The following is a 19,534-nucleotide window of genomic DNA, read 5'->3' as shown; positions in this document are numbered from 1 at the left end:
ATATGATCATTCCACTTCAAATCATTCCGTACGCATACTCCCAGATATTTTACAGAAGTAACTGCTACCAGTGTTTGTTCCGCTATCATATAACCATACAATAAAGGAGCCTTCTTTCTATGTACTCGCAATACATAACATTTGTAATTAATAAGAGTGAAGAGCTAAGTGCATTTCATGTAACAGATGTGTGAGGGCAAAAAATAGACAGGTAAGGAAGTGAAAGATGTAGAAAACCAAAGTGGAGTGAAGAAAGGAGCAGTTTCTGTGAAGAAATGCTAAGAAAGAAGAAATTAACATAAATTAAAGCCAGGTGGGTGGTGAGAACCAAGGACATGTTGCAGTGCTAGTTCCCACCTGTGGAGTTCTGAGAAACCGTTGTCTGGTGGGGAGAATCCAGATGGAACGTGTGGTGAAGGAGGCACAGGGTCACAATTGTCACATTGTAGAGCATGCTGTGCAACAAGATATTGTGTGTTGCCAGTACACTCCCTCTGCCTATGCCCATGCATCCCAAGTGATAATTTGGTGGTTGTCATGCCAACGTAAAAGGCCGAACAGCACTTACATAATATCTGGTATATGACATGTTGTTGCACAGGGGGCTCTCCCTTTGATAGCATATGTTTTGCCTCTTACAGGGCTATTATAAGTGGTGGTAAGAATCTGCACAGGGCAACTCTTGCTGCAGGGATGGTCGCAGGTGTAGGGAGATGGGTGCAGAAGGAGTGTATGGTCTGAGAAGAGTATATTGTGGAGACTGGAAGGTTGACAAAAAGCTATTCTAGGTGTGGTGGGCAAAATCTCAGGCAGAATTTATCTCATTTCAAGGAATGATTTTAGGAAGTCATGGCCCTGTCAAAGTAGCTGATTAATACAATCCAGACCAGTATAATACTGAGTGATCAGTGGTATGCTCCAAAGATGTTTTTTGGAGGGATCAGCAGTACCAGGATTGATTGTTATGTCCCAGGAAATCGGCCCTAGGCTGGTGGGGTAATTACGACCAGTGAAGGCTGAGGTGAGAATGGTGATGTGTTCTTGAAAGAGTCTGCATCCAGACAAATATGTTTGCCTTGAATGCCAAGGTTCTATGCAAGGGAACGTTTTGACATGGAAAGCATGGCAACTGTAAAAATGTAAGTACTGTTGTTTGTTAATAGGTTTAATGTGGACAGAAGAGTGTAGCTGGCCTTCAGTGAGGATGAGATCAACATGAAGAAAAATGGCACGGGATTCAGAATAGAAACACATGAAATTTAATTGGGAGAAGGTATTCAGAGATTCCAGGAATTTTAACAGGTCAACCTCACCATGAGTCCATATGGTAAAGATGTCATCAATGTATCTAAACCAAACTATAAGTGGAAGTCTTATGGATCCCAGGAGAGCCCTCTTCAAGCAACCCATGAAAAGGTTTGGTTGCTTGTAGAGGACTTTCCTGGGATCAATAAGTCTTCAGCTCCTAGTTTGGTTTAGATACAATGATGACATCTTTACCATATGGACTCATGGTAAGGCTGACCTGTTAAAATTCCTCGACTCTCCAAATACTTTCTCCCCATTAAATTTAACATGGTCTATTCTGAATCACATGCCACATTCCTTCAAAGGGAGAGCCACCTGTTAAATGACACGTTATATACCAGCTGTTATGCAAACACTGTTTGGCCTTTTACATTGGCTTGACTACCACCAAATTATCAGTTAGGATGAATGTGCATAGGCAGAGGGTGTATACTGGCAACACACAACATCCTGTTGCAGAGCATGCTCTACAATGTGACAATCATGACCTCGGTCCCTGTCCCACCACACACGCCATCTGATTTCTTCCGCCAGACATTGATTTCTCAGAACTCTGCAGATGGGAACTAGCACGAGATTGAAGAGTTTTTAGCAAACAGAACACAGCATGTTGTTCTCAATGGAGAGACATCTACAGACGTTAAAGTAACCTCTGGCATGCCACAGGGGAGTGTTATGGGACCATTGCTTTTAACAATATATATAAATGACCTAGTAGATAGTGTCGGAAGTTCCATGCGGCTTTTCGCGGATGATGCTGTAGTATACAGAGAAGTTGCAGCATTAGAAAATTGTAGCGAAATGCAGGAAGATCTGCAGTTGATAGGCTCTTGGGGCAGGGAGTGGCAACTGACCCTTAACATAGACAAATGTAATGTATTGCGAATACATAGAAAGAAGGATCCTTTATTGTATGATTATACAATAGCGGAACAAACACTGGTAGCAGTTACTTCTGTAAAATATCTGGGAGTATGAGTGCAGAACAATTTGAAGTGGAATGATCATATAAAATTAATTGTTGGTAAGGCAGGTACCACGTTGAGATTCATTGGGAGAGCCCTTAGAAAATGTAGTCCATCAACAAAGGAGGTGGCTTACAAATCACTCGTTCGACCTATACTTGAGTATTGCTCATCAGTATGGGATCCATACCAGATCGGGTTGACAGAGGAGATAGAGAAGATACAAAGAAGAGCGGCACGTTTCATCACAGGGTTATTTGGTAAGCATGATAGCGTTACGGAGATGTTTAGCAAACTCAAGTGGCAGACTCTGCAAGAGAAGCGCTCTGCATCATGGTGTAGCTTACTGTCCAGGTTTCGAGAGTGTGCGTTTCTGGATAAGGTATCGAATATATTGCTTCCCCCTACTTATACTTCCCGTGGAGATCATGAATGTAAAATTAGAGATTTGAGTGTGCACGTAGGCTTTCCGGCAGTCATTCTTCCTGCAAACCATACGCGACTGGAACAGGAAAGGGAGGTAATGACAGTGGCATGTAAAGTGCCGTCCACCACACACTGTTGGGTGCCTTGCGAAGTATAAATGTAGATGTAGATGTAGATGTAGAACATGTACTTGGTTCTTACCACCGACTTGGCCTTAATTTATGCTAATTTCTTCTGTTTCAGCATTTCAGTGACTAATTCTTCACTCTGTTTTAGTTTTCTATGTCTTTCATTTTCTTACCTGCATATTACTCTGTCTTCCAGCCTTAAGCACTCAAGTCTTCCAATCTTGTCCAGTGCAGTCCACAACAATCAGTCTTTCCTTCTCATCCCGTCCGATAAGTCTCCCCTGATAAACAGTCCGGGATGACTTTTCCGAAATCTACCCATTTTCCTAGACCTCTCCAGTCCTTTTCCTTCACTCCCTCTTCCTTCTCCTTGAACCATTGTGCTAGAAGAAGGAACCACCGGCTCCAAAAGCTTGCCTAATTGTAACGTTCTCTTATGTGCATGTTCTGCCGCTGCTTGGTGAGTAGATTTTTTTCTATACACTTACATTATACTGTCAAAATTGATTGTTTTCATTGTTATAAAAATATAAATTCAGTAATTTACATTGCATTTCGTACAAAAATTAATTTGTATGATAATAACGTCAATAGTACTGTCCCCCTGACATTTAAAAATGTCTTTTGGTGTATAAAACATCTTTTATTGCCCGATGACTTTCCACAGAAGAGAATATAGTTCTGACTGATCTAATGCAGCCAATCACACTTTGCTTGATTAGATGCCACATTTTCTAGAGATTCACTTTCTTTGTCTTTATAGTTGTTTTCTCAGCTGCTATCTGCAGCCCAATACATTTGAGCAGTATTGATAATATAAACTTTTAAGGATATTTTCCAACTTCAAGAGCAAGAAAGTGCTCTGGTCCTTTTTGGTTGCTCATCCACAGCCTTGTTAGGTGCCTTTTGCCAACACATTGAATCTGTCACAGTCTGCTGTCATGATTCAGTTGTGCTATGTAAAAAAAAAAAAAAAAAAGTTTGGAGATTGAACAGGAATTAAACCTTGGTTGACAATTGCTAATCAAGCAGATCCACTTCCAAGGTTCTGCTGTATTACAGTAATGATTATGTGAATTTTGATCTAATAACAGATGCTATTCAATTTATTGTTCATATATTTTATATGCTGGGCTGAGCTTAGATCCTCCAGGAACGTACTACCAGATAGCTTTTCATTCTTAGTATAATTTAGTTATGGTATTTGCAAGTTCCATGGATCATAATTGAAACCACTTGCTATGACGTGAAATGAGTCAGTTTTGCAGTTTTAGTACAGTCTTCCAGCGAACTGTATGGCAACATGCCTACCATGCAAATGATTCTCATTAACATGTTGTTTTACATATAATGGCTTATCCTTAACTATCTTCAATCTCTCTCTCTCCTGCTCTCTCCACACACACACACACACACACACACACACACACACACACACACACACACACACACACACCTTAGTATTTTACATTCAGAAATTCTTTTCTGGAGTAGAAGGTCTTGTCAAGCAGGTAAGCCTTCATTTTGTGTTTGAATTTATTATATTATTGAATGTTACTGTTGTTTTCAAACACACACACACACACACACACAGACACACACACACACATACACACACACACACACACACACACACACACACACACACACACACACACACACACCTTAGTATTTTACATTCAGAAATTCTTTTGTGGAGTAGAAGGTCTTGTCAAGCAGGTAAGCCTTCATTTTGTGTTTGAAGTTATTATATTATTGAATGTTACTGTTGTTTTCAAACTGTGTTTGATTGTTAACAACAAATTTCAGAAGGGATTGAATGTACTGCTGTTCTCAGTATGCCCAACTGTTTACAGAACTGTCCAGATGTTCTAGAGGGAAGATCACATTCTATCAACATTACCTCACTTACGTTCAGCAAACACTTTCTTCCTCAGTGATCAGTTACCCCACAGTGTGATGCCATAAGGCATTAATGATAAATTAACTTCAAGACATTTTCACTTCCAAAATCTGATATTAGCTGTAACACATTAAAGTTACGGAGCTTAAATGTTTAAGAATACCTGTAAATTGTGGCTTCCAGTTCAGGTTCTTGTCAGTATTAACACCTAAGAATTTAGAATCGTCTATTTCATTTATTAGTTTATGCTCATGCAGAATTTCTGAAAGTGGTGTCAAGCTTTATGTAGTACAGAATCGCATATATTATGTTTTATCTAACTACAGTGATGGGCCATTTACAAAGAAACAATTGTTAATTTTCAAGAAATTTTGCCCTATTTGGTTAGGTTATAGTACTTGCATCATAAGCGAAGAAAACTTTTTATGATGCTTAGATATATGATAGCAGATCACTTATATATATATCAAGAACAAGAGAAGACTCAGTATTGATCCCTGTGTGGTCACCTCTCAAAAGGTTTGGTGTATACATCTATTGATAGCATTGGTGGGTGCCTACTTTATTTCATATCAGTAGTAATTTCTTTGTGAGATCAGTAATAATTTCTCTGCAGGTATAAGACTAAACTGTTGGTGGAAAGCAAACCTATAATATATGAGATGCACTTTGCAAACCGTTTCTGTGAATGAGCTCTGGAACACGTTTGCTTTTATTAGGACATTCTTTTGTTTAGGAATTTAATGTTGTGTTGGTAAATACACACATCAAAAAAAGTTTTGTATCACCTCAGTTCCAAGAGTTCTGAAACCTGTACAGAAAATTGGAATAGAGACCAACATAAACATCGTTTCCTACCTTTTTATTGCTCATGAAAACCACACATTGCATGTTGTGCCACCATACAGCGAGACCTTCACAGGTGGTGGTCCAGATTACTGTACACACCAGTACCTCTAATACCCTGTAGCACGTCCTCTTGCATTGATGCATGCCTGTGTTCATCATGGCATACTGTCCAAAAGTTCATCAAGACACTGTTGGTCCAGATTGTCCCACTCCTGATTGTCCCATTCCTCAATGGTGATTCAGCGTAGATCCCTCAGAGTGGTTGGTGGATCATGTCATCCATAAACAGCCCTTTTCAATCTATCCCAAGCATGTTCGATAGGGTTCATGTCTGGCCACTCTAGTCAAGCGATGTCATTATCCTGAAGGAAATCAAATGGTTCAAATGGCTCTGAGCACTATGGGACTTAACATCTGTGGTCATCAGTCCCCTAGAACTTAGAACTACTTAAACCTAAGGACATCACACACATCCATGCCCGAGGCAGGATTCGAACCTGCGACCATAGCTGAAGGAAATCATTCACAAGATGAGCGTGATGGGGGCATGAATTATTGTGCATGAAGACGAATGCCTCGCCAATATGCTGCCGATATGGTTGCGCTATTGGTGGGAGGATGGCATTCACGTATTGTACAGTCGTTACAGCCCCTTCCATGACCACCAGCGACGTACGTTGGCACATAATGCCATCCCAAAACATCAGGGAACCTCCACATTGCAGCACTCGCTGGACAGTGTGTCTAGGCATTCAGCCTGACAGGTTGCCTCCAAACATGTCGCTGATGATTGTCTGGTTGAAGGCAGATACGACACTCATCAGTGAAGAGAACGTGATGCCAATTCTGAGCTGCCCATTCGGCATGTTTTTGGGCCCATCTGTATCACACAGCATTGTGCCATGGTTGCAAAGATGGAACTCGTCATGGACGTCAGGAGTGAAGTTGCACATTATGCTGCCTATTGCGCACAGTATGAGTCATAACATGATGTCCTGTGGCTGCACAAAAAGCATTACTCAACATGGTTGCATTGCTGTTAGGGTTCCTCTGAGCCATAATCAATAGGTAGTAGGCATCCACTGCAGTAGTAGCCCTCTGGCGGCCTGAGCGAGGCATATCAACAGTTCCTGTCTCTCTGTATCTCTTCCATGTCCGAACAACATTGCTTTGGTTCACCCTGAGATGGCTGGACAGTTCCCTTGTTGAGACCCTTTCTGGCACAAAGTAACAATGCAGACAGAATCGAACTGCATTATTGACCATCTAGGCATGGTTGAACTACGGAAATGCAAGCCATGTACCTCTTTCATGGTGGAATGACTGGAGCTGGTAGGCTGTCGGACCCCCTCCGTCTAATAGGGGCTGTTCGTGCATGGTTTTTTTACATCTTTGGGTGGGTTTAGTGACGTATCTGAACAGTCAAAGGGCCTGTGTCTGTGATACAGTATCCACAGTCAATGTCTATCTTCAGGAGTTCTGGGAACCAGGCTGATGCAAAACTTTTTTTGATGTGTGTATTTTATGTGAGTTTCTTAATTGCTTAATATTATGGTATTCTGTCTGGTGTACTGCAGTTTTCTCCTTACAATTTTGTGAAAGATGTTCTTCTTTGGAAGGATTTTTTTATTTGTCACTTATTTTATTTGTTCAGTATTGATGGCATTAGCCCAGATTCCACAAGAACTAAGCAAGGGATTGACCAATACATTCAGTATTCTTTAAGACGAAGTTCTGGCATTTGTTTACAATGAAAACGAAAGAGGAATTTTTGTGCTATCCTCCTAGATAAGGATCCTGCATATCATAATTGAACTAACTTGCTCAGTATAGTCTTGCTCTGGTGATAAATGGACTGCATGCCTAAAGGCCTATGCAACACCAGAAACATCCATCTCACATTCCATTTCGTCATCATACACACACACACACACACACACACACACACACACACACACACACACACACACACACACTCTCTCTCTCTCTCTCTCTCTCTCTCCTCTCACTAAAACGGACTTTAAGAAGAAAAGAAAAAGTAATTGTTGGATACTATTTGTAAAAGTGCCATGTGAGAACAGCTGGACATTGTTTCAAAATTGGATTTTTGTGGAAAATGACTACCAGTTTGCTTCTGTGTGCCATGAATTCACACACTGCAAAGTGGATGGTTGCTGCCTTATGACAATATACAAATTTTGGGGCATGCAATGGTCCCACTCAATGTTTAGTTATTATGCCTCCTCCTGGTATAGCTTCTTAACTTCTAATCACAAAAATGTTCAAAAATATTTAAATTCATGTCGACAGTAGTTTATACTTTTGGTATAGTTAAATTAGCATGTTTTAAATATAACCTAGAAATCATCTCTCCTGGACAACTCCTTCTGTTCCCTGGAAACTTTCTATTTAAAAATTGGGTGCTAGGAAAAAATACTTGTTTTTAAGTGTAGTTGGATGAGTAGGACTAAAACTAATGATTTCACTAAGCTTAATGCTAAACATGTGTACATATCTTGTAAACTGACTCATTTCACATTATTTCAATAAAAGAATCATACAAATGACCTATGGAATGTGTAACTAACTAACTAGACAATTGTAGAAAGAACATCACTACCATGTGTGATCCATGGTCACATATGATAAAAATTCTGACATTGATACAAAAAATAGTTGCTCAGTGCTGCTTGTGACAAATTATGACCAGTAATGAAAGAGAAATACAAATCATTGGCAGTCACTTCTCTCATAACTGTAAACATGGAACATGCGTAATATTGAACTGTTGCAAAAGTACGATGATTTTTCCATTTCTTATTGATAAGAGTATGAAGTATCTCCAAAAAAATCTCTGTAGATTAGTTCCTTATGAACTACTAATTTGAAAGATATAAGGATATACAATATGTCAACATAAGTTTAATCAATGTTATGAAAGTCTTACAACTGAATGCTTCAGCTGTAATGATCTATTTGCTCAATTTGTTAACAGATACGCACCTTAATTCTCATCCACCATCACCACTCGAACCTCCTACTCCAACTGATCACAATGAAGACTCCACAGTGAGGAAGCTTCAAGCATTTTTTAACCAAAGTGAACACAGTCGCCATGAAGTTAGTATTCGTCTGAATCTGGAGGGCATACAGCTTCGTCTCTTCAGCGATATGGATGAAGTAAGAATGGAACATTCATTACATTTCTTGTTCAAATACTTCTTCTGCCAGCATTCAGCATAAACTTTTCCCAAGTGCTAGATACACATTTTCTCATTAATAACAAACGTATTAAGTTGTTTTCAGGCAAGACAAGGTCTAATAATTTGAAAATTATCCTTTTGAGTGTTTAATAACAAAACAATTCTGTGAATAATTCCTAGGAACATACTCCATAACCATATTTTAATGGGAATGTATTACATTGTTACTGATAATCAGACAAGAGCTGCTAAGTATTATGTTCATATATGAATGCATTTTATGTGCTTAATTTAATTGGTGGCAAAGGGATGGACTAGGACACTCCCACTCCCAACCCCTTGCCAGAGGGACTATGTTTCTATGGTAGACCATGGTGCAAGGACTGCCCAAACCATCCACCCAGCACCACCTTCTCCAGTTTTGTCACAGGCTTAGACTACCCCGTGAAAGCAGGCTTGTCGTATACCAACTCTATTGCAAACCCTGAACAGCGTTTTATGTTGGTACGACTACCAACCATCTCGTCAGCAGGATGAATGGTCACCAACAAAATATTGAAAAGAACTAAGTAGACCACCTGGTGGCATAACCTAACAAAGGTGACCACCCAGTGGCACAACATGCAGCTGAACATGCCATCCTAAATTTAAATGGCTGTTTCACAACCTAGGCCAACTGGATGCTTCCCTCCACCACCTACTTCTCTGAACTATGTAGATGGAAGTTATCTTTACAACACATCCTCTGCTTCCGTAATCATCCTGGTCTCAGTCTCTGGTAACACTCTGGCCCCACACCCTCCATTGAACATTTTCCCCTTCCTCTGTCCAGTCACCACCTCCGAATTCACATCCAAGCAATAGAAAATCATTCAGTATTTTTACCATATTAAGACTATCACAAACATGCCACATTATATGGTTTATCCATAAAATTTACAGAAATTGGAGCCTTTTATTGTTTTATGGATGGATGGTGTCATTTTATGACTTTGTGGACAAAAATATGAAATATTAACATTCAGTAATCACCCACTTCCATGCAATTGATTGTTTGCATGGGTCAAAGGCAAGTCTACGATAGTCAATAACTCACTCTTTGATATGATTGGTATTTTTAACTGTCATCATTTGAATTGAATTTAAAGTAGGATAACAGCTCTTCTGTGTCGACATGCCCTGCTCTGCAAATTCTTTGTTCCACTCCATTTGCTTGTTGTGATTTAACCCATATTCTTTAACCTCGTGTGGAATAATTACATTTATTCTATCTGTGTGTGTGTGTGTGTGTGTGTGTGTGTGTGTGTGTGTGTGTGTGTGTGTGTGTGTGTTTTTACCATGTGCATATTCTTTATTCATGAAGTTCACTTTGGTTCATTTAATGGTTTAAGACTGTGTGGTTTGACATGTTTCAATGAAGTGTTTAACTGCCTTCAGTATTTATGTTATAATTTTATGTGACATTCAGTGATCCAGGTTACTTTTGATGTTTCAGTACATTTGGTCTCAGACATTTTCATACGCTTTATTCCTACTGTAGGATTCATGGATAAATCCAACAAGAAACTGTTCTTCCATATATTTAAAGAATCCTATTCTGTTGATTTTCTGTGCATACTAAAATCAAGAAAGGGAGAAAAATTTACCTTTTTCATGGTATGTGGGTGTGATATTAATATTCCACATGGTGGAAGAAACAATTTAAGTAATCATGTTAAGTGTGGTAAACATGTAAGTTGTGTTATTCAAAGTAAGATAACAAGAAAATCAACACCTTTTCTGCCAAGTCTGGAAAATTTGACAGTGATGTAATCAGGGCCAAGTCTCTGTTTACTTCCTTTTTGGTGGAACACAATGCGCCCTTAAGTGCAGCTGATCATGCAGGTACTTTATTTAAGAACACGTTTCCTACATCAGAAGTTGCAAAGAAATGTAGCTGTGGTTGCACAAAAACGACATACATTGTAAATAAAAATGCAGAAAATGCGTCATCCAAAGTTGTTAAGTGCCTTCAGAATAGACCATCTGCTTTGGTAATGGATGGAATCAATGTTGCAAATGCCAAGCTGTATCCTTTTGTTGTTACATTCTGTGTTATTCCACAGGAAAAAGTAGAGAGCACTGTGCTATCAGTACCAGCATTACACAGGGACTAAACAGGGTGAAACATAGGTAACCTGGTGTTATCACAGCTGAATTCTCATAACATACTAACTGAAAACTGTGTGGCTTTCTGCTCCGACAATGCTCCTGTTACGATAAGACACAAAAATGGTGTTTCATCAGTGCTGAAGGAAGTTCAACCAGGTACTGCCTTCATAGGTTGCATTTGACACCAGATTAGCCTAGCAGTGAAAAAGGTGCTGGAAGATTACCACTTAAAATGAATGAGATCCTTGTTGATATATTTTATTTCTTAGAGAAGAGTGTCAAAAGAAAAGAATGTCTTCAGAAATTTCAGAACTTGCACAATAAAGAGCCAAAAAAATTCTGATCCGTGTGTGTACTAGGTGGTTATCTTCAGCCAGGTATTTGGATAGACTGCTGGACCAATGGGATCTGCTTCTTTTTTTCTTCAAGAGGATGTAACATTGTGTACCCAAAACATTTCCATGAGCTTTGCATCTTTCAGAATACCTAGAGTTGCACAAAGTGGATCCAAAGAGTATCAGAAGAAGATGTTCCTGTCCTCAAACTTGAACAAGGCCTTTTTCACTTTCCTACATGTGCCTATTCCTGTATTTGACAAATTGAATGTTGCACTTCAGATTTCTTCCTCACAAATTCACTTTTTATTAGAACTTCTAATGGATTTGCTAAAGCAGTTGTTTACCAAGTTTGTTAAGCCAAAATTGGTCAAAAGCCCATCGTCACTTGAAGTTGAGTACAGCTAGATTCAAAATGAGAGAAGTGATGATGGGTTTATTATTGGCATTCAGACTTCGAACTTAGTTTATGATCTGAAGGATACAGATAAGTCTCTTTTATTTTTATCAGGGAGAAACTACTTTTGTACTGCCTGAGACAGCATCATCAACAAGTTTCTACTCAAGGATGATGTGTTATGCATGCACAAGCTGCTAGGTGAGACAAATTTGAAGATGAACAATTTTCTTCTATTAATTTTCTTTGGAACAGTTTCCTATCATGTTATGCAAGAAAGAGAATGAAACTATAGATGAGGTGGTGAATGAGCTGCAGGTGCAGTTCACTGCTTTTCAAGTAGATGACACTTTGGCTGCAAATCAAGATCCTGCAAGTGATCCCAGTTGGGCAAAAATATCAAGAATTTGTGGAGCCTACGGACTTCTTAAGTATAATGGAATTTCTAGAGTAATGCTCTCTATTCTCACCACACCCAATAGCAATGCAGAATGTGAACGTGTTTTCAGCCTTGTGAAGAAAAATAGAACAGAGTTAGATCATCCATGTCCCATTAATCTCTGGGGTCTATTTCTGTCTTGAAGACCAAGTGTTTTGGTCCCTGTTGTGACAACACATTTTCTGAAGACTTTTTGCAGGAAGCTGAAAAGGCCACAACTATGACTTTATGAAGTTGAACTTGCATGTGATTTGCAGTGTGTATTATATTATTTCTAATCTGTGTTACATTAAACAAGTTTTATTGTTTAAAGCTTTTTTCAATTATTTCATATCTGCTTAATTTATGAAGGAAATCCTGTTGTGTAGCTCCAAGTCAGTATTCACCTGCTGCTGTTTAACATGGATTTCGCATGTGATGTATGTAGATGTGATTTCATTGAAGTATACTATTTAAAGCATGAAGTATTGTATTTTGCAGCCCAGAAGTATTATTATTTCCATCATGCTGGGGTATGTTGAAAAGCATTAGATTTTTTGTTGTGCATGGGTTTTAGTGATAGCCCTTTTCAAAAGTCGGCACGTATGCTATCAAGGGATTGTTTGAAGTCTACATAGAGGTTATGAGGCTCAGTATTATACTCATATGCCTTTTCATCTATTTCCCTCAGCCAAATATGTGATCTGTTGTTGACTAGTCAGGCTGTAATCTACACTGATATTCTCCCAAAATCTCTTCTGCATATGGAACTAGTCTGTTGTAGATAACACCAACAAGAATCTGATAGGCTCCATTCAGCAGGGCATTTCCTCAATAGTTTGAATAACAAAGCCTTGTTTCCTTCTTATGTATTGGTTGGATTACACCCAAGGTCTACTCTTCTGGGATTCTTTCCTGATTCCACATCAGCCTCATAAGTTTGTGGATTCACTTATGTAGACCACTTCCTCCAGTTTTCAACAGTTCTGCAGTTATTCCATCACTTTCTGGTGCATTGTAGTTTCTTAATCAGTGCACTATATTCTGTACTTCCTCTAAAGTGGCTGCTCACTTCTGACAGGATTGCCCTCCAGAATTCCTATGAAGTATTCTTTCCATTCGTTCAGAACACCTTGTTTATGTGTCAGCAAATTTCACTCTTTATCCTTCATACCGCCCCCCGCCTCCTCCCCAAGAACCATGGACCCTGTCTTTGGTGGGAAGGCTGTGCAACTGCAACCATAATGGAGGGATGGAGGGGTATCTGTTGAGAGGCCAGACAAATGTGTGGTTCCTGAAGTGGGCAGCAGCATTTTCAGTAGTTGCAGGGTCAACAGTCTGGATGATTGACTGAGATGGTCTTCTAACACTAACCAAAACGGCCTTGTTGTGCTGGTTCTGCGGACAGCTGAAAGCAAGGGAAAACTACAGCCATAATTGTTCCTGAGGGCACGCAGCTTTACTTTATGGTTAAATGATGATGGTGTCTTCTTGGGTAAATTATTCTGGAGGTAAAATAGTCCCTCATCCGGATCTCCGGGCATGGACTACTCAGGAGGACGTCGTTATCAGGAGAAAGAGAACTGGTGTTCTATGAATCGGAGTGTGGAATGTCAGATCATCCCTTAATTGGGCAGGTAGGTTAGATAATTTAAAAAGGGAAATGGATAGGTTAAAGTTAAATATAGTTGGTATTATTGAAGTTCAGTGGCAGAAGGAACAAAACTTCTGGTCAAGTGAATACAGGATTATAAATACAAAATCAAATAGGGGTAAAGCAAGAGTAGTTATAATAATGAATAAAAAAAATAGGAGTGTGGGTAAGCTACTACAAACAGCATAGTGAATGTATTATTGTGGCCAAGATAGACATGAAGCCCACACCTACCACTGTACTACAAGTTTATATGCCAACTAGCTCTGCAGATGACGAAGAGATTGATGAAATGTATGGTGACATAAAAGAAATTATTCTGCTAGAGAAGGGAGATGAAAATTTAATAGTCAGGGTGTCTGGAATTCGATAGTAGGAAAAGAAACAGAAGGAAAACTAGTAGGTGAAAATGGAATGGGGGCAAGGAATAAAAGAGGAAGCTGCCTGGTAGAATTTTACACAGAGCATAACTTAATCATAGCTAATAGTTGGTTAAAGAATCATGAAAGAAGGTTGTATACATGGGAGAGGCCTGCAGATACTGGAAGATTTCAGATAGATTATATAATGGTAAGACAGAGATTTAGGAACCAGGTTTTAAATTGTAAGACATTTCAAGGGGCAGATGTGGACTCTGACCACAATCTATTCGTTTTGAACTGCAGATTAAAACTGCTGAAACTGCAAAAAAGTGGGAATTTAAGGAGATGGGACCTGGATAAACTGACAGAACCAGAGGTTGTAGAGAGTTTCAGGGAGAGCATAAGGGAACAGTTGACAGGGATGGGGGAAAGAAATATAGTAGAAAAAGAAAGTGTAGCTTTGAGGAAGGCAGCAGAGGAGCAAGTAGGTAAAAAGGCAAGGGCTAGTAGAAATCCTTGGGTAACAGAAGAGATATTGAATTTAATTGATGAAAGGAGAAAATATAAAAATAAATGAAGCAGGCAGAAGGTATACAAACGTCTCAAAAATGAGATTGACAGGAAGTGCAAAATGGCTAAGCAGGGATGGCTAGAGGACAAATGTAAGGATGTAGAGGCATATATCACGAGGGGTAAGATAGATACTGCGTACAGGAAAATTAAAGAGGCCTTTGGAGAAAAGAGAACCCCTTGTAAGAATATCAAGAGCTCAGATGGAAACCCAGTTCTAAGCAAAGAAAGGAAAGCAGAAAGGTGGAAGGAGTATATAGAGGGTTTATACAAGGGCAGTGTACTTGAGGACAATATTATGGGAATGGAAGAGGACGTAGATGAAGATAAAATGGGAGATATGATACTGCGTGAAGAGTTTGACAAAGCACTGAAAGGCCTAAGTTGAAACAAGGCCCCAGGAGTAGACAACATTCCATTAGAACTACTGATAGCCTTGTGAGAGCCAACCCTGACAAAACTCTACCATCTGGTGAGCAAGACATATGAGACAGGTGAAATACCCTCATACTTCAAGAAGAATATAATAATTCCAATCCCAAAGAAAGCAGGTGTTGACAAATGTGAAAATTACTAAACTATCAGTTTAATAAGCCATGGCTGCAAAATACTAACATGAATTCTTTACAGACAAATGGAAAAACTAGTAGAAGCTGCCTTGGAGAAGATCAGTTTGGATTCCATAGAAATGTTGGAACACGTGAGGCAGTACTGACCTTATGACTTATCTTAGAAGATCAATTAAGGAAAGGCAAACCTATGTTTCTAGCATTTGTAGACTTAGAGAATACTTTTGACAATGATGACTGGAATACTCTCTATCAAATTCTGAAGTTGGTAGGGGTAAAATACAGGGAGCAAAAGGCTATTTACAGTTTTTACAGAAACCAGATGGCAGTTATAAGAGTCGAGGGGCATGAAGGGGAGGCAGTGGTTGGGAAGGGAGTGAGACAGGGTTGTAGCCTATCCCCTATGTTTTTCAATCTACAGAAGAAGCTTAAGAGTAGATGGGTAGATCACATAACTAATGAGGAGGTATTGAACAGAATTGGAGAAAAGAAAAATTTGTGTCACAACTTGACTAGAAGAAGGGATTGATTGGTAGGACATTTTCTGAGACATCAAGGGATCACCAATTTAGTACTGGAGGGGAGCGTGGAGGGTAAAAATTATAGAGGGAGACCAAGAGATGAATACACTAAGCAGATTCAGAAGGATGTAGGTTGCAGTAGGTACTGGGAGATGAAGAAGCATGCACAGGATAGAGTAGCATAGAGAGCTGCATCAAACCAGTCTCTGGACTGAAGACCACAACAACAACATCCTTCCATACTGATTTCAGTCTATGTTCTTGAGTACCATTTTTAATTTTCTAATACAACTTTCCACTCTCATTCCTTTGATAGTGCTTTTCCATCTCTTCTATCTTTCTCCTTATGACTTTCCTTTTTTTTTATCCTACATAACTTCACTGCCTCTATTCTTTTTTCATTATATAATGCCATATTTTGCTGTAAGCACTTCAGTCGTGTTTCCTTTTTCTGTTCCACTGCCTGTCTACTTTCAACATCATAATAGTCTTGATTTCGAAGTTTCCTTGTTTCCTTTAGTATTTCATATGCTGTTGTCAAAATGTCATTTTTAATAGTGTTTCGTTCTTTGTCTATATGGTCTTAGCCATCTTTTGTTTGTAACTCGTGCCTCAATCTGTAGATGTAGACATATCTTTCATTTGTTCTATATTCCATTTTTTTCTCTGATAGTGTTTCCTGTGGCAGCCGTAGCAGGTTTTTGCCTCATTTTGGTTTCTACTAGATAATGGTCAAGATTAGAATTAGCTACTTGAAAAGTGCATTTATTTTCCATATCAGATCCCACCTCTTTGAAACCAATATATGGTCTATTTTGTTTGCTCAATTTGTTCCTGGTATTTTCCAGGCCCTTTGTAGACTTTTTTTCTTAGGAAACAGATACTTACTGCATTTAACTTGTTCACAGAAGCATCCTTGGCAATCCTCATACCATTAATACTAGTTTTATCATGCAGACTTTGCTTACAAAGCATGCTTCTGAAAGCCTTTTCTTTGCCCAGTTTGGCAATATAGTTGTTAAGGACAATTTTGAAGTCATATTCAGGTATTCTGTCACAAACCTCCTGTAGCTGATCTTAGAAATCATCTACCATATCTTCAGCTGATTCTTTATAGGAGCATATATATTCATGAAGGTGACATAGTGTAATTTGGCTTTGATACCCGAGTACATATTATTTCATTATGCAAAGTGAGAGCAATAACAGATTTACATGTGTTCTTGGAAGCTATAAATTCAACTCCATGTTTCTCTTGTCTTTCATCTTCTGCTGAATAATATAGGGAGAATTAATGCTTATGAACCTCACCCCTTCCCTTCCACCTCATTTACTGAAGTGCAGTAACTTTCAGTCCATACCTTAGCATCCCTTCAACAATACTATCCATAACTCCTATCTGCAGCAGTGCATGAACATTCCACGTTCTAAATGTTAGTACTGGTATTTCCATATTCCTGTTCCTTTGTGCATTTCATTTATATAAGAACAGTCTGGCATTCCTTGCTAGATTACTCACAATGATAAGTGGTATCGACCTTGTGTTCAACTTGCAACCTGGAGGACCAGAAGGGATTGGCCTCAACGGGGGAGCCACAGACAGCATGTCCCACACCTTAGGGTAGGCAGGGCTCTGTACACTAGGTTGTCAACCCCACTATGGGAGCTAACCCTGAAATGAATGTATGTACTACTGTTCTTAAGCAAAAGTCTAATAACTGCATACTTATAGAAAGGTACATTGTGAAGATGATGCATTAAATATGTATAGTATCTATAATCATGCTATTGATATTTTACTAGAAATGTTATTAATGCCATGAGAATTTTTCTTTGAAGACAGTTAATTATTTTTATGATTTCATGGAAAGAAGTTAAGTGATCTCAGGTTGATTGAATGCCTGTGGCACTGATTGTCTCGAATGCTGCAACACTTTTTCTTTTGAGCTGACTATACAAAGTTTCTCAGTTACATTTAGAAAATAATTATTAAAGTGGGTTGCTATGTGTCTGGAGACATGGACCTTTGTGGAAAAGGCATGAAATTTCATGCCACCATAGTGATCTTAAACATATGTTTAATTTTTTCCATTGAGCTGAATGTTTCACACTTTTTCTGCAACCTTTGCATAAAACTATTTAAAAGTGTTACTGATATCATGAGATGCAGTGAATCTTTAGCATACCTGAAGTTGATGGATGACCTCAAGAGAACTGTCATTGTAAAATGTCGCAAACTAGAACAGCAACTTGAAACCCAACCATGTGCATGACATTCCAAGTAGCATCCAAGCATGTTACGATCTATGTTGTGGAATATTCTAAATAGGAACACAAGCACACACACAGCCACAAAAGAAATACAAATTTATTGGGTCACTGAGTGACATGAATAAGAAAACACTACACCTGAGTGTCGGAGGCCCATGCCAATCCTTATAAAGATGAAGTCCATGTTATGTGTGTCTGGTGTAGTGCCGTGTGTGCACAGCAAACCAAGTGATGATGGTCGGTGACTGAACTGCACCTGGTGACCACCTTGGGTACTTTCTGGTACATTGTTTGAGTGTTGAGACTATGTTTGCTGTAGTGGCCTGATTTATGTCCACTAGTACCATCCGTTTACTGCACTTCTTTTCCCTTTTTTGGGGAAGGACCAGGCACCATCAATGACAATGCTGTGGTTGAAGAGACTTCCATGCTGTATCAGGCAGTGTCAGGGCAGCAGCCAAAGGATTGAGAAGTTCCCTGTTCATCTGGATGGATGAAAGTGAATGGGATGAAAGCATCCCCACTGTCCACTTGACCAAGGGGGTGGACAGGACCAGCGATGGTGCTCTGATCATCTCAGTGTTGGAGTCCACAAACAGGGGCTCCAGCATGGGCAGTGATGACAGCAGACTGAAGAGGAGAGGCTCTGGCATTGCAGACCCTGCATCCATACCTCCTGACAGTGGCACCTGCTCAGTGGATTGGAGGGCACCAGCACCTGCCACAATGAGCTACCCTGCCTTCGGTACTGACAATGACCTGACTGCCAGGATAGGTGGGGATATCTTGGTCAGCAAAACACCCGGGTAAGCCAGGGCCAATGATAAATGAGGCATCAGGCACACAGTCCGTGGAGGGGGCCCTGTGCTCATCCTGCTCAAGTGACTGGTTCTGGTGGCCAGACATAGCAAAACATGAAGACACAGCAATTGCCCTGGCTGTTGATGATGGCTGTAATCCATTGAGGACACTGTCTAAATGCTATGGCCAAAATTAGTGTGCCAGGCATGAATGTTAATGAAACCAATGCCCCTGGGGGACACAAGAGGTCATGCAGTGTCTGTGAATGACAGCTGTGCAGGAACTCAGCTTGGCCCCAATTGGCATCACTCTGTAACAGGTTAAACAGATTTTAGGGCCTCCTTGGCTGAGAAATCTGCTGCTTATCTGTCCAACTGCATTTTAAATGTTCAGGCAAGGCATCACATCTTGCCATTTGACTTCACACGGAAGGGAGGTGTCATGATGTGTTAATGCTGTTATCTGTACAAAAGTCTTTGAAATATTGCACCACATTGTCTCAAACCAGTGTGCCAGGTAAGCCTTCTATGGGGAATATCTACAACAGGGCCTTGACAGTCAGCAGCAGATGCAAAACAGGAAAAAGCATTAGTTGCCAACAACCAGGAAGTGTCTAAAAAAGGACTAGCAAACTCATTGCGGATTCTTTCCCAAGGTCACATAGATGCCAGTCATGGGAAAAAAACACCAGAAAACACCAGTG

The 19,534-nt window shown here is 39.6% G+C and overlaps 1 protein-coding gene across 1 annotated transcript in view; it reads left to right on the top strand.

Annotated features, from left to right (window-relative positions):
- The window catches only part of LOC124722880 (vacuolar protein sorting-associated protein 13A-like), a 752,258-nt gene that overhangs the window by 304,267 nt on the left and 428,457 nt on the right, over window positions 1–19,534 (top strand). Inside the window, exon 26 of the mRNA XM_047248017.1 lies at window positions 8,575–8,759. Coding sequence (XP_047103973.1) covers window positions 8,575–8,759 — 185 coding nt within the window. The remainder of the gene's footprint in view (window positions 1–8,574; window positions 8,760–19,534) is intronic.

Source organism: Schistocerca piceifrons, chromosome X (assembly GCF_021461385.2).
Source record: "Schistocerca piceifrons isolate TAMUIC-IGC-003096 chromosome X, iqSchPice1.1, whole genome shotgun sequence".
Taxonomy (NCBI): Eukaryota; Metazoa; Arthropoda; class Insecta; order Orthoptera; family Acrididae; genus Schistocerca; species Schistocerca piceifrons.
This window is presented reverse-complemented; position numbering and strand designations above follow the sequence as displayed.